Raw genomic sequence first — 15,822 nt, 5'->3', positions numbered from 1 at the left:
TCCCCTTACCACACCTCCCCTGCTCCCCCAGCAGTTAGGACAATTCCATACAAGATAACTAAGCTTCTCAGGTCTGAACAGATACATATGCATGTTGTTAGGTCCCCTTAAGGACCTGTTACACCATGTAACTAGGGGCTAGAGTTTTCCCCAGTCAAGACAAACTTTGGGCCCTATATGAGTTGTGTCTGCTTATAATATCTACTCATCTAGTTAGTTTGTCTAAGGGTTGAGATGTATTTATATTTCTGTCTAGTTCCTAACAGGGCATGGCTCTGCTTTGATTCCTATGAGAATCTAGGGAAGAATTATCCATGTTTCTATTCTGAGTTCATCTGCTTGACTTCACTGCCAGTCAGTCAATGGAACAGAACAGGGATCATCTCATTGGCTGTCACGGTTCGTTAATCACAACGTTTGATTGATTGGAGGAAAACACATTATGAATAGAGACAATGCTCACTCACTTCCACTTTGGCATGGCTTTCTAAATGTAATTTAACAAATCCAATGAGACAGTCTGACTTAGCATGGGGTGGCAGGTAGCCTAGTGGTTAGAGTGTTGGGCCAGTAACCGAAAGGTTGCTGGATAGAATCCCCGAGCTGACAAGGTAAAAATCTGTCGTTCTGCTCCTGAACAAGGCAGTTTAACCCACTGTTTCCCGTTAGGCCGTCGTTGAAAATAAGAATTTGTTCTTAAATGACTTGCCTCGTTAAATGAATGTTAAATAAAAAATAGCTTGATGTAACTATTTCTCCTTCTTTCTCCCAGTATCCTGTTTGCTGATATCGTGGGGTTCACCAGTCTGGCGTCCCAGTGTACAGCCCAGGAACTGGTCAAACTACTCAACGAGCTCTTTGGGAAGTTTGATGAGCTGGCCACAGTGAGTCTACAGTTTTCCTGTCCTGCCTCTCTCTGGCGTTCTACTGTTGGACACATATGGAACTTACTATCATTCTCACTCTGTTCCATAGAATGGCTCCTAGACATGCTGGCATGGTCAAGGTGTTGTTCAGTTGCTATACAGTCACGTGGTCCATCCTTATCTACATAATACCCTAGTGCCTATTGTTGAAGTGCTAACACCAAGTCATGTACTGTGGTCATTTGGAATTTGACACATGGATTTCAGTAATTTGCTGCTTTATCATTGGGGAAGATGTTGAAGGTTTATTCATGAGTTATCACAGAAGAACTTGTAGCTAGCTTACAGTTTTGCCAGCTAGCTCTACCTTACTGAAAGCTAAACAGCTTGCTTGGTTTGTTTAATTACCCTCAAGTTGTAGACATGCTGCCCCAAAAGTAAGAGGGAATGTTAGCAGAAATCAATTCGTAGATCAGCATGTTGTGCCGCGATCGCTATGTTGTGACATTGGGACAGCTAACGCAGCAGCAGCTGACTCAGGAGGCTACTACGAAGACTCGCAGCAGAACAGGCCGCTGCTTCATGAAAACAGATGAAAAGTCATAATAATGCTAGCTACTAAAGTGGCTAGCTAGCTAGCTTTTGGTGGAAGCATTCGGCATTGTGTGTGCAGCACAGCTCGTTGGTTAGCAGCATCCCATTCGTTCTATATGAAGTGTGACTGGCTCAGCTAGCAAGCTAATGTTGGACAGATTTACGCTAGCGTTCATGAACATTGTCAATCTTCAGAAAATACTGCTTGTTGAAAGACAAAACTCCTTTGCTAGATAATAAATGGTGTGACTAAGATTTTCTCTCCAAAACTAGGTTGAAAATAACAAAGGTTAAGACTAGAGGATTCTAATATCCCATAAGGTTTTGCATAAATGAGGAAGAATTCTAAACAGTTGAACCAAATATGCTAGTTAGCTACAGCGCATGGAATCATAACTTGTACTAACCTGGGTATCTTCAACCTAAACCAAAAAACGTAAACATTATAGAGATGTATTGTTTTAGATGGACTGTTTTGAGGCAGAAATGGGGTTCAGTCATATTTTCAACATTTGTGACAGCATGTTGTGTCCGAAACTATTTTTAATCTATATCTTCACCCTTTGCGAGATATGAGACTGATCAATGCAGGCGGAATTGATGCACTATCTGACGTAAGACAATGCCTTCAACCTACAATTTTCTAATGTTTTCAGTTTGTGTTAGACCAGGGGACTGTCCTTTTGCTCCTTGGTCTGTGTAGGCTTCGGTCAGGTTTTGACCCACAGCCATATGGATAGTGTCTGTCTTCATTTAAGGATGTGGGATACAGTCGACTGCCTCTCGCAGCCATCATTACAGCTTAGTAGGATGTCATCAGGAACATCAGGGCCCCATATGATTTTTAATATGATTATACGCACTCTCATCTGAGAAAGAGATGACAGGACTCTTAATCCATCCCAGATTTACCCCTGACTAAAGCTCCTATGTCTCCTCTGTGATAGTCTGAATGAACTGAGTAAAGGGGAGGGGAAAGTGGACTAATAGTGGACTAAGTTACTGTATATCTGTCCCAATCTTTCCATCCAGTGGCAAAATACAAATATTTGCATGGTCCATCTGTCAATATAAAGTATTCCATTCTTAGCAACTCTCTTGCTATGTTGGTGCATTTACACTTTAGTACTTCACCTTGTTTTGGCCTATTTAGATTTTTCAATTATCATTGATATTCTTACAATCAGGGAAAATGCAAATGTGGAATCAATTCTAAGATTCAGCTCTCACAACAGGCATCGTTACTGTAGTAGCCTCAACCCATCCCTTCTCTTCTACAGGGAATTCCAGACCTTGATATTAGGCTGACACATGTATTTGTTGTGTTAGAGTTAGAGGGTTCAGACCCCCACCCTTTCACACTCACCCAGCAGATAATTTTCTCACATCTCTCTGTAATCTGGCCCCCATTACTTACACTGTGCACATGCCTGTGCAATCCCTTAATCCACTGGGTTACAACCAAACATTTTTTTATTTTATAGAACAAAAGTCTGTTTGTTTACATGCATTAAACAGAATCAGACAAGACAACTGTAGTTTTTCTAAAAGGGATGAATGGCAGTCAAGACAGTAAAAGGGAATTCCTAGAAGTCATTGTGACATTGGTTATTTTGTCATTATTCCATATTTGATTAGATATATTACAATGCCTTATTTTACAGTACTGTATGTCTTACCAGTTATTCAGAAGAAGGTCATGACCAGCCTGTAGGTACAGTACATTGTAAATAAATACAGACATGTGCGACCACATTTCAAATCGAGCTTTAAGCTATTTCTCATAAACTATTGTGTATTGCGTTGCAGCTATCACATTTTAACACTTCCATCTCCCCAGTGGCTGTGTCACACTGACAGTTGTCCCCCGACATAAACTCCCTCACCTGAGGTTCCACCCTGTGTCCTGACCCATAGCCCCAGTCACTGTGATCCAGGCTGGCAATAAGTGGCAGTGCAAGTTACTCATCCTGCCTTGCCACAGCACACACACATACCCACTCACACACACACGCTGTCTCTCCCTATTCCAGACGATGAGCGGGCGATTCCACATGTCCACCAGGCAGCGTCTCAGTGCGCCAGTCCTGCCCGTCCCCACACCATCCCTACACCACCTGTCCAACCGTTGGACTTGTTGGCTATCCGCCGTGGTAGTGGGCCAGGAACGCAGCGTTCTCTCCAAATGTCCTGCCTTAAGCAACTCCTCCTCTCTTCTCTTTCTCTCCTACCGCGCGTCTGTCTTTCTTTTACTCCCCTCCCCTCCCTTGTGCTCGCCTCTCCTTCTCCCTAACTTCTCACACTTCTTTTTCTCCCACCCGCATTCTATCTATCCCCTCTATTCTATCCCCCCCTCCCCTCTCTCTCCCTGAGACATGCACAATGCAAATGAGTAATAACTTAGTGTTATTTGACTTCAGGCTTGTAAAATATTTAACCTGCGCTGTGCTTGATCCCACTTCCCTTGCGGTCTCAGTCTCTTTGTAACCTGTGCTGTAAACAGACTGAATTACGCTGGATTCTGTCAGAGCTTCTCCTTCACTGCCCTCCCTGCGCCTTAAGGTGAACTGCTGTTGCTCTGTGATTGTGTCAAAATATAAGTTTAAAAAAATACCATTACTCTTAATTTGTTTAACCCATTCTGTCTTAAACAATGGGGTACTCCTTTATTTGAAGGGCACCTAACCTAAATGATGACTTCATAACACATTTGTAACCCATTGGGCCTTTTGTTTTTCCTTAATCATGTGACCTGATTAGGAACAACTCCAGGCCCTATCATAGCCCGTAACCTGGAGTTTTTTTTGTGATCAGGTCTCCTGGTGTAGGACAAATACAATTAGCTTGTGATGAAGAAACACATTCCACTTTTTCATCCGTCCCCCTCCTGCTCTAGCACTGTTTAAACACTGTTTCTCTCTGTTTAGTTTTTCATCCGTCCCCCTCCTGCTCTAGCACTGTTTAAACACTGTTTCTCTCTGTTTAGTTTTTCATCCGTCCCCCTCCTGCTCTAGCACTGTTTAAACACTGTTTCTCTCTGTTTAGTTTTTCATCCGTCCCCCTCCTGCTCTAGCACTGTTTAAACACTGTTTCTCTCTGTTTAGTTTTTCTCCGTCAAGACAGAACCTGAAACAACAGTCTCTGTGCAGAAAGAGACATACTCAGGGCTGATTAATACAGCAATATTATGCAATTCATTTGAATGGTTCTGGCTTGTGTGTGTGTGTGTGTGTGTGTGTGTGTGTGTGTGTGTGTGTGTGTGTGTGTGTGTGTGTGTGTGTATGCTTGTGTGTGCGTGCGTATGTGAGCTTGTGTGCATGTGTGTGTTTTCCTGTCTGTTTTTATTCCCCCCCTCTCTTCTCTCCCTTTCTCTCTTCCTCTCTCTTCCTCTCTTCTCTTAACGCCTCTTTGCATCTGAGCACTTAGATCGGCTCACAGCAGCTTGATTCCCTGAATGGTGTCTTTCTTCCCCATGCTGTTCCTCTCTCCCTCTGTTCCCTCCGCTTATTGGTGGACTTCCATTTTTTGTTGGACGCTTTGATATTTCTTCCTCTGACCTTTTGGATTATTTCAACAAGTCAGAGCTCCTTTTTGGTTCACACACACACACACACACACACACACACACACACACACACACACACACACACACACACACACACACACACACACACACACACACACACACACACACACACACACACACACACACGTGCGCGCACACGCACACGCACACCACACACACATTATCATCATTGTGTAAATGAGTGGAGTGTCAGAGAAGCCATTGGACACAGCTGAGCACAGCAGTCCCATGTCACATAGCGTCCTTAGGGAAGGGACTGGCCTACAAGTAACTGACAAAATAAAGGAAACACTTGAGTAAATGAGGGGTACAAAGTATACTGAATGCAGGGGCTTCCACACACATGTGGTTCCGGAGTTAATTAAGCAATTCAAATCTCAGTGACTTTGAAAGAGTTGCCGGAAAAGAGAATACTTTTTAAAAATGTTTTATTTATTTCAACTTTATTTAACCAGGTAGGCCAGTTGAGAACACGTTCTCATTTACAACTGCAACCTGGCCAAGATAAAGCAAAGCAATGCTACAAAAACACATGGGATAAACAAACGTACAGTCAATAACACAATAGAAAAATCTGTATACAGTGTGTGCAAATTAAGTAAGGAGGTAAGGCAATAAATACTCCAATAGGGGCGAAGTAATTACAATTTAGCAATTTACACTGGAGTGATATGTGCAGATGAGGATGTGCAAGTAGAAATACTGGTGTGCAAAAGAGCAGAAAAACAAATATGGGGATGAGGTAGATAATTGGTTGGATGGGATATTTACAGATGGGTTGTGGACAGCTGCAGCGACCGGTAAGCTACTCTGACAGCTGATGCTTAAAATTAATATAAACAATCACAAACAATCAGGTGAGCAACCAGGGTGAAACCAGAAACCAGAAATATACCAGCTGGAACGCGTGCTACGGGTGGGTGTTGCTATGGTGACCAGTGAGCTGAGATAAGGCGGAGCTAAGAGAAGATATAAGTCTCCAACTTCAGTGATTTTTGAAATTCATTCCAGTCATTGGCAGCATAGAACTGGAAGGAAAGGAGACCAAAGGAGGTGCTGGCTTTGGGGATGACCAGTGAGATATACCTGCTGGAGCCCGTGCTACGGGTGAGTGTTGCTATGGTGACCAGTGAGCTGAGATAATGCGGAGCTAAGATAAGGCGGCGCGAGATTAGGCGGAGCGTTTAAAGAGTGTTTAAAGTGTGTGTGTGTATGTGTCATCGCATCTCAACCCAGTTGAACACTTATGGGAGATTCTGGAGCGACTCCTGAGACAACGTTTTCCACCACCATCAACAAAACACCAAATTATGGAATTTCTCGTGGCAGAATGGTGTCACATCCCTCCCATAGAGTTCCAGACACTTGTAGAATCTATGCCAAGGAGCATTGAAGCTGTTCTGATGGCTCTGGCGGCTCGCGGTGGTCCAATGTCCTGTTAAGGCGCTTTATGTTGGTGTTTCCTTCATTTTGTCAGTTACCTGTATGTTGTCATTGACACAATGACACAGATCAATATAACACAATATTGATGGGCTAGGGCCATGGCCAGGCCGTCTTGTCTTGATAACATTCTCTACTACGCCCTGTCATCTTGAAGAGGGAGGGGACATGTAACAGTTAGGATCTGGATGTAAACATGAACCCCATTAACCCCTAAACACCAACAAGAGTCTATATACATGTGTGTGTTCTAAAGTGTGTGTCTGTATATCTGTCCCCTTCTCTTCTTCTCCCCATATGTCTGTCTGTCTGTCTGTCTGTCTGTCTGTCTGTCTGTCTGTCTGTCTGTCTGACTGTCTCTCTCTCTCTCTCGCTCTCTCTCTCTCCGATTTCAAGTTGTGGAACAATGGGTAACGCTGCTTCGAGGGTGGCTGTTGTCGATGTGTTCCTGGTTCGAGCCCAGGTAGGGGCGAGGAGAGGGACGGAAGCTATACTGTTACACTGGCAATACTAAAGTGCCTATAAGAACATCCAATAGTCAAAGGTATATGAAATACAAATGGTATAGAGAGAAATAGTCCTATAATTCCTATAATAACTACAACCTAAAACGTCTTACCTGGGAATATTGAAGACTCATGTTAAAAGGAACCACCAGCTTTCATATGTTCTCATGTTCTGAGCATGGAACTTAAACGTTAGCTTTCTTACATGGCACATATTGCACTTTTACTTTCTTCTCCAACACTTTGTTGTTGCATTATTTAAACCAAATTGAACATGTTTAATTATTTACTTGAGGCTAAATTGATTTTATTGATGTATTATATTAAGTTAAAATAAGTGTTCATTCAGTATTGTTGTAACTATCATTATTACAAATACATTTTTAAAGAATTGGCTTTTTTTGGTCCTCCAATAATCGGTATTGGTATCGGCGTTGAAAAATCATAATCGGTCGACCTCTACTCTGTACATTATGGCTGTATAGATTTCTCATGGGTGGCATGGTCACGTGACAAGGCCAGAGTAATCCTGCATGGCTCGGGTTTGAATCAGCCTCCTAAGCCCTAGCTCACTAGGTAGATCAGATGAGCTAACACAGGGACAGGAGAAGAGAAGCAGCACAGCACAGAGAGAGGACTGAGAGGAGAGGAGGGGCCTTTCTAAGCACCAGGGCTTTTCTGTCCACAGCTCCAGCCTCTATTTACCCACTAAAGCCTATCTATAGCCAGGCTCTATATATCCCACCACCTGTTATACCCTCACTGTCTTGGCCCTAAGATATCCCCCGACCATGGACGTTATACCCTGGTTTCACCCTAGTTTCAATCTGGTTTCACCCCTGGTTGCTCACGTAATTGTTTGTGATTGTTTATATTAAAAATATGTAGTTTAGGTGTGTTCCCATGTGGGTACATATAGTGGTGTAGGTTTAGGAATCTTTACTAGCAGATTGTTTGCACCTCTCTTTTGGATGGGATGCTCATTTTGCATCTAGCTATATCTGTCTTCCCTATATCTGTCTTCCCAACTACTGAGGTCATGTAGGTTTATGGATATTTCCTGGTAGGTGGCTTAGCCTATTAGTGCAGTAGCTACACTACATGACCAAAGGTATGTGGACACCTGCTCGTCCAACATCTCATTCCAATGTCATGGGGGAATGCGGGGATGTGCTTCCAGGCACAAGAGCATTAGTGAGAACGGGCACTGATGTTGGGCGATTAGGACATGCTCGCAGTCAGCGTTCCAATTCATCTCAAAGGTGTTCGATAGGGTTGAGGTCAGGGCTCTGTGCAGGCCAGTCAAGCTCTTTCACACCGATCTTGACAAACCATTTCTGTATGGACCTCGCTTTGTGCACGGGCGCATTGTCATGATGAAACAGGAAAGGTCCTACCCCAAACTGTTGCCACAAAGTTGGAAGCACAGAATCGTCTAGAATGTCATTGTATGCTGTCGCGTTAAAATGTCCCTTCACTGGAACTAAGGGGCCTAGCCAAATCATGAAAAACAGCCCCAGACCATTTTTCTTCCTCCACCAAACCTTACAGTTGGCACTATGCATTGGGGAAGGTAGCATTTTCCTGGCATATGCCCAACCCAGATTCAGCCATTGGACTGCCAGGTGGTGAAGTGTGATTCATCACCCCAGAGAACATGTTTCCATTGCTCCAGTCCTATTTCGGTGAGCTTTACACCACTCCAGGCGACGCTTGTCATTGCGCATGGTGATCTTAGGCTTGTGTGTGGCTGCTCGTCCATGGAAATCCATTTCATGAAGCTCCGGACAAAAAGTTATTGGGCTGACGTTGTTTCCAGAGGCAGTTAGGAACTCACTGGTGAGTGTTGCAACCAAGGAGACGTTTTTATGCGTTACTCGCTTCAGCACTCGGCAGTGCCTTTCTGTGAGCTTATGTGGCCTACCACTTCGCGGCTGAGCCGTTGTTGCACCTAGACGTTTCCACTTCACTATAACAACACTTACAGTTGACTGGGGCAGCTCTAGCAGGGCAGAAATTTGATGAAATGACCTGTTGGAAAGGTTGCATGCTATAACGGTGCCACGTTGAAAGTCGCTGGGCACTTCAGTAAGGTCATTCTACTGCCAGTGTTTGTCTATGATTGCATCGCTGTGTGCTTGATTTTATACACCTGTCACCAACCGGTGTGGCTGAAATAGACAAATACACTTATTTGAAGGGGTGCCCACATACTTTTGTTTGTATAGTGTAGCTCTTATGTTGTACAGTAGGAGGATGTTCTCTTTAACACTCTCTGGTCTCTCTGGTCTCTCTCTTTCCAACGACAAATATGTTCTGGCTCTTACCCAACCCATCGGTTTCTGGACCAATCAGACAGCCCCGAATGTGTTTGCATTCGCTGAAGAGACAGGGAGGTACTGAAATCCAGACTCATTGCGCAGAAGAAACTAATGTCCGTGGGTGTGGCATAGTGTTTAGCCGGAGCAAGGAGTCTGGGTAGCCTGGCAACCATTGAGTGTTAAACTAAGAGAAAATTAATTCTCTCTTCTTTTCTTTTCTTTTTAAGGCTAAGTCCCAAATGGCACCCTAATCCCTATGTAATGCACTTTGTAGGGAATAGGGTGCCAATTGGGATGTAGACGGAGACTTACCTGTTAGTGAACAGTTGGCACGCAGGTCCTTAACGCAGGTGGCTTAACTCTGTGGCTTGCTCCTTTGGCACAGTGTAATTGCCTAAGCTGTCTATTTGAATTGTGTGTGTAGGGGCCCGATGGAACAGAGGAAGTGAAGTGGAGTCTCAGAAGTTCTAATGAAAATGTATAACCTCTGTTGTTTCTGCAGTCACACAGCTGTAAAGACCTAGTGAAATAGCTAGAGGCCTCAAATAGAGCCCAATACACTTGCTCTCCTCTGAAGTTTCAGAGGTTTCAGTACATGTTCCAAACTATTTTTGTGTCTATTTGATTTAGGTTACACTGTTCATTCTACCTAGTTGGGTCTGGGTAGTAAGCTGAGATTAGTTTTAGGCTTTGGAGGGTTGATGGTGTACGTTTTTGTATTTGTTCTTTCTGTTGTTCGATTCTTCAATCAATACTACAGTCTTCTCAGAAGTAAGGCTATGTGTCTCCCATCTCATTGTTTATGATTAGATAGCTAAGACCTAGTTTTGCCTTGACAGGTTATGTGGTCAAGAGACCACTGTAGTCCCTGTGCCCAAGAACGACAAAGTAACCTGTCTAAATGACTATCACCTATTGCAACTCGCATACCGCCCCAACAGATCCACAGATGACGCTCTCTATTGCACTCCACACTGGCCTCTCCCACCGGGATATGAGGAACACACGTTGTCAGAGGAAGGCCGAAAAACTGCCGAAGACCCCAGCCACCCAAAGCCAAGGACTGTTCACTCTGTTACTTCACAGCAAGCGGTACCAGAGCACCAAGTCTTGGACCAAAAGGCTCCTTAACAGTTAACCCAATGAGTCCCACCGTATTGCTGGTGCATTTTGTACTTCTAACCCCTTTCAAACATGTTGTGTTTGAGCTACAGACTTCTGTTGTAGCTCAAACACACAATTTGTCTAGTTCTTCTGCATCCATAGATACCAACCATTAGTATCTTTGATTAACGGGGGCCGAGCTAGAGCTGTGTTTGTCAGGCACGGGCGGATCCCGAAGGAGAAAAATATGTTTTTCTCTAAGGTGCTCACAACAGTTGTTAGAAGGTAAGGGCTTCTTCTAAATAGAAGATTATTGGTAATCCCAGGACATAGTGTCTATAATTCTGTAATAAGCTCACATAGTTGTTGTCAAACTCCAAACTCCACACAGTTAACGCTGACTAGTTGGATATTCATTTCCCAGTGAGCAAAACGTTTCTCTAATTACAGAGTTCATATAAATTCCTTTTGATCAGGTTTTTGCTATGACTTACCTTTTTTAAATTTACATTTTTCAATAAAACTCATGAATGGAACTGTTTTTGTCAAATTATTTTGTGTTATACTGGTTGTCCTGAAAAGAAAATGGTAAAACACTTAATTGTGAGTTGAAATATAAGTCAGATAAATGAAAAGCTGATTTTTGCTAGGATCTCGGGACTGATAATGTCTACCCGGACTATTTGCATTGACCCTTTTTTGCACCGACTCTATGCACACTCACTGAACTCTACCCACACACACACACACACACACACACACACACACACACACACACACACACACACACACACACACACACACACACACTACCTATGCTCATACACACAAAACACACATACACATACACATACATATTGACGCCACACATATTCACATTTATACACTCTTCACATACGCTGCTGCTACTCTGTTTATTATCTATCCTGATTGCCTAGTCACTTTTACCCTTACCTACACATGTACATATTACCTCAACTACCTCGTACCCCTGCACATTGACTGGGTACCCCTGGTATATAGCCTCGTTATTGTTGTCTATTATGCTACTATTTTCTATTTTTATTTGCTAATTGACTTACTTTTTAAGTGCACTATTGGGGAAGGGCTTGTAGTAAGCATTTCACGGTCAAGTCTACACCGGTTGTGTTCGGTGCATGTGACAAATATAATGTGATTTGATTTATGATGAATTATGATTTTGTCCGTTAGACGAATCAGAGTTTTTCCACATTATTTTCATCATTCATTATTGCTGCTAAGCTCATATCAAAACAGAGAATTTCCTTTTTTTATGTTTATCTTTTAAGACAGTATCTGACTTGAAAGAAATATGCCTCAGTGCCACTCAGCGATAACAAACCGTGTGTAACCTGTAGGTACAATTATGGAAAGTAAAAACATATTTTACGCAGCTAACAAGCTCTCTCAATTCAATTAAATTCAAGGGGCTTTCTCTCTCTCTCTCTCTGTCTCTCTGTCTCTCTGTCTCTCTGTCTCTCTGTCTGTCTGTCTGTCTGTCTGTCTGTCTGTCTGTCTGTCTGTCTGTCTGTCTGTCTGTCTGTCTGTCTGTCTGTCTGTCTGTCTGTCTGCCTGCCTGCCTGTCTGTCTGTCTGTCTGTCTGTCTCGCTCTCTCTCCCTCATTGAACACAAATAGACTTGAATGTTAGAAATAGAGCTTCCATCTCCACGTTCTTCTTCTGAGTTTTTTTTGTTCACATGCTTTGCTCAGCCCACGATCACATCCCTTCCATGGAAAAACAATGGGAGCTGGGATATTGTATTGCCCCATAGCAGCCCAGCCCCCACCCCTAGTTCAGCTAGCTCACAGTGATGTCTGTGGCTCACAGATCCTTAATGATGGGTTAGACATCCACCGCACCTTTCATCCCAGAACAGAGCACAGCTTCACATCATGCCAGGCAGCCAGGCAGGCAGCCAGGCGGTGTGACTCACCAACAAACGTCTACAACACTGATCATATGATATGATGGAGTGGGGACTCTTGTGGTTCTGCGCTTAGAAGCATTTCCTTACTTAAGTTGGAATTGCACTGTACAGTACATCTTGCAATAAACTGTATGTTCACGTTAGTGTGTACTTCACACACAGTAGCCTACATTATACTACATTGATGATACTAGTTGGAGTGGGGACTGTTTTTATCTGTTTTCATTTAATGACATTTTATATCAAATCAAATCAAATGTTATTTGTCACATGCGCCGAATACAACAGGCATTACACCTTACAGTGAAATGCTTTCTTACAAGCCCTTAACCAACAATGCAATTTTAAGAAACTACCTAAAAAAAAGTAAGAAATATATAAGAATTGTGTGCTGTGCAGAACATGATGCAATATACTGTATGTTCACATTAGTGTGTACATCACGCACAGTAGCCTACCAAATGTGCAGTACCCCTATAAATGAAGTACAACTTCTAAAGGCTTTATATAGCATACATAAAGGATTCATAAGCACTACATAAATGCTTCACAAATCATCTATAAACATATGGGATACTCTACAAAGGGTGTATAAAGCGCGCCCTGAAATCAAATTGTATTTATATAGCACGTTGATACAACACATGCATTTCAAGGTTCCAATTCAGATTTTCATACAGTATGTTAACATACAGCATGTTCCCTGAATGGCTTGCAGTGGTTCTTAATCCTCGTCCTGGGGACACAAATGGGTGCACTACACACCTGATTCAAATCCTCAAAGTTTGATGATGAGTTGATCATTTGAATTAGCTGTGTAGTGCTTGGGAAAAAACAAAACGTGCACCCCTTTGGGTCCCCAGGACCAGGATTAAGAACCACTGGCTTAGGGGAATGGGTATTAGATAGGGAGGGGTTGAATATGAGATAGAGGGCACCAGGCAATCTAACATCGTAGGTCTGGCATACTGCTCTGAATATTAGAAAGCTTATGTGTATACACAGTTGCCAGTTTATTAGGTACACCCACATAGTACCGGATCGGACCCCCCTTTGCCTCCAGAACCGCCTGAATTCTTTGGGGCATGGAAACGTTGCTGAATCGGTTTCAATTGAGCAACCAGTACACCACTGCCAGTAGCCTGTACCGTTGACACCAGGCAGGATGGGGCCATGGACTCATGCTGCTTACGCCACATCCTGACTCTGCCATCTGCATGACACAACAGGAACCGGGATTTGTCGGACCAGGCAATGTTTTTCCACTCCTCAGTTGTCCAGTGTTGGTGATCGTATGCACACTGGAGCCGCTTCTTGTTTTTAGCTGATAGGAGTGGAACCCGGAGTTGTCGTCTGCTGCAATAGCCCATCCGTGACAAGGATCGACGAGTTGTGCGTTCAGAGATGTTGTTCTGCACACCACTGGAGCTCTCCGTTATTTGCCTGTTTGTGGCCTGCCTGTTAGCTTACACGATTCTTGCAATTCTCCTTCAACCTCTCATCAAAGAGCTGTTTTCTCCAAAGGACGTCCGCTGGCTGGATGTTTCTTGTTTGTCGCACCATTCTCGGTAAAAGCTAGACACTGTCGTGTGTGAAAAGCCCAGGAAGCTGGCCGACTCTGAGATACTGGAACCGGCGTGCCTGGCACTGACAATCATACCACGCTCAAAGTTGCTTAAGTCACTCGTTTTGCCCATTACAACATTCAATCGAACAGTAACTGAATGCCTCTATGCCTGTCTGCCTGCTTTATATAGCCCTCTTTCTCTACTCTCTCTCTCTCTTGCTCTCTCTCTCTCTCTACCCCGTCTCTGTCTCTGATTGACAGGAGAACCACTGTAGGCGTATAAAGATCCTGGGAGACTGTTACTACTGTGTGTCAGGTCTGACACAGCCCAAGACTGACCACGCTCACTGCTGCGTGGAGATGGGCCTGGACATGATCGACACCATCACGTGAGTCTATAGGTTTCTGGTAAACACTCACTCAGTCATTGCTAGCACCTTGGAGCGTAGCGCTGCGGCATTTGTCTCTCCATGACGTCCTGTTCTTGGCCAGGTCCCGGGCTGATGTGATGTGATGTCCCAGGTTGTACGGGTCGTCCATGGTTACCACGTCACCTGTCTGCTAAATGAACTAGTGTAGCACACAGCCATTTGGCATAGCCAGATCAGGACCTAACATAAGGACAACTCAGAGAATGCTATTCTGTTCTTCTGAAATTGTCACGCCCTGACCTTAGTTCCTTTTTTATGTCTCCATTTTAGTTTGGTCAGGGCGTGAGTTGGGGTGGGCATTCTGTGTTGTTCTATGTTTTTTTGTTTTGTGTTGCTGCACCTTACAGGACTGTTTCGTTTTCGTTTCACTCTCTTTGTTATTTTGTTTAGTGTTTCTGTTCTAATAAAATAACATGAACACTTACCACGCTGCGCATTGGTCCGATCCTTCATACTCCTCGTCAGAAGAGGAGGAAAACCGTTACTGAAATAGACTTCATTTTCTTCATATCATGCCTCTTTAGACCTGTCTAAAATAAATAATGGAGCTATTGTGAAGGTGTAGGCTGTATTACATGGGTTTATTAGACTTTAAAAATGTAGCTGTTCAAGAGGTCTGCATCAGTGTCTTGTAGGCTGTGTGTGGAAGCCTGGGGGATGTGTTTACATAATTAACGGTCAATTACCATGAGACCAACATTTTGTGACTGCCACAGCCCTAGATACAGACACATTGAGTTGTGATGGACAACATATCACATAGCTCTGTATGGCTCTATGGAATGAGCCTGCTGCATGGCTTTCAGCCATTATATTGATTCATTTGGTTTGACCAAGGATAAAGGCCCAACTGAAGACTGGGGATATTTTTGCTATTCTCTATTCTTCTCATCTAAACCACAGTGGTTCAAGTGAGTCCAGGCTGAAGGATTCCTTAGTGGGATTGTCAATGGCTGCTATGAATACATGCCAAGACTGCAGATAGAGTTGAGAGTGGAATCTCATTTGAGGGCGCGGGAATGGAAATGTATTTGGATGCTTCCTTATGAAGCGTGAAAGTGTTTGTCTCATTTGCATGTCCTGCACAATTTGGAGAAAGAAGAAAGAGCTCAACACTTCAAAAAGCTTTATCCCATCCCGTATTAAATGCACGGCCATGGACTTGGTCTTATATGGCTCTATGTGCACAAGGCCACACCGGATGTCAGTATTCATAAACAGACAATATAGGACCATACACAGACACATAGAGCTACAGTGCACAAGGAAAACACATGCCTTTCTATGTTAACGGTAGATTCATATGCATATTCATTTATATTCCTATTGGTGGACTAGTATAGCATTTTGCCCTGTTTATTTTAGTCTAAAGATTGCTCTTAAATCTCACCCTGCTCCCTCCATACGGGTGGAATTTTCCTCTGTCTGCACTCTTACATTATTAAAAAAAAATA

At 43.4% G+C, this 15,822-nt stretch overlaps 2 protein-coding genes across 3 annotated transcripts in view; one reads left to right on the top strand and one right to left on the bottom strand.

The window, feature by feature from the left end:
• Positions 1-15,822, bottom strand: part of LOC110530432 (phosphatase and actin regulator 1) — a 181,699-nt gene that overhangs the window by 138,687 nt on the left and 27,190 nt on the right. The gene's annotated exons all lie outside the window — the stretch shown is intronic.
• Positions 1-15,822, top strand: part of LOC110530970 (adenylate cyclase type 1) — a 52,776-nt gene that overhangs the window by 19,990 nt on the left and 16,964 nt on the right. For both annotated transcript variants that reach the window (XM_036986062.2, XM_090182448.1), the window contains exons 4-5: positions 773-884; positions 14,199-14,326. In XM_036986062.2, the coding sequence (XP_036841957.1) occupies positions 773-884; positions 14,199-14,326 (240 nt within the window). The remainder of the gene's footprint in view (positions 1-772; positions 885-14,198; positions 14,327-15,822) is intronic.

The sequence above is a fragment of the Oncorhynchus mykiss genome, chromosome 8 (assembly GCF_057628025.1).
Source record: "Oncorhynchus mykiss isolate SJ-2025 chromosome 8, ASM5762802v1, whole genome shotgun sequence".
NCBI classification, from domain to species: Eukaryota; Metazoa; Chordata; class Actinopteri; order Salmoniformes; family Salmonidae; genus Oncorhynchus; species Oncorhynchus mykiss.
The sequence above is the reverse complement of the archived record's forward strand: the minus strand, read 5'-3'. Positions and strand labels throughout refer to the sequence as shown.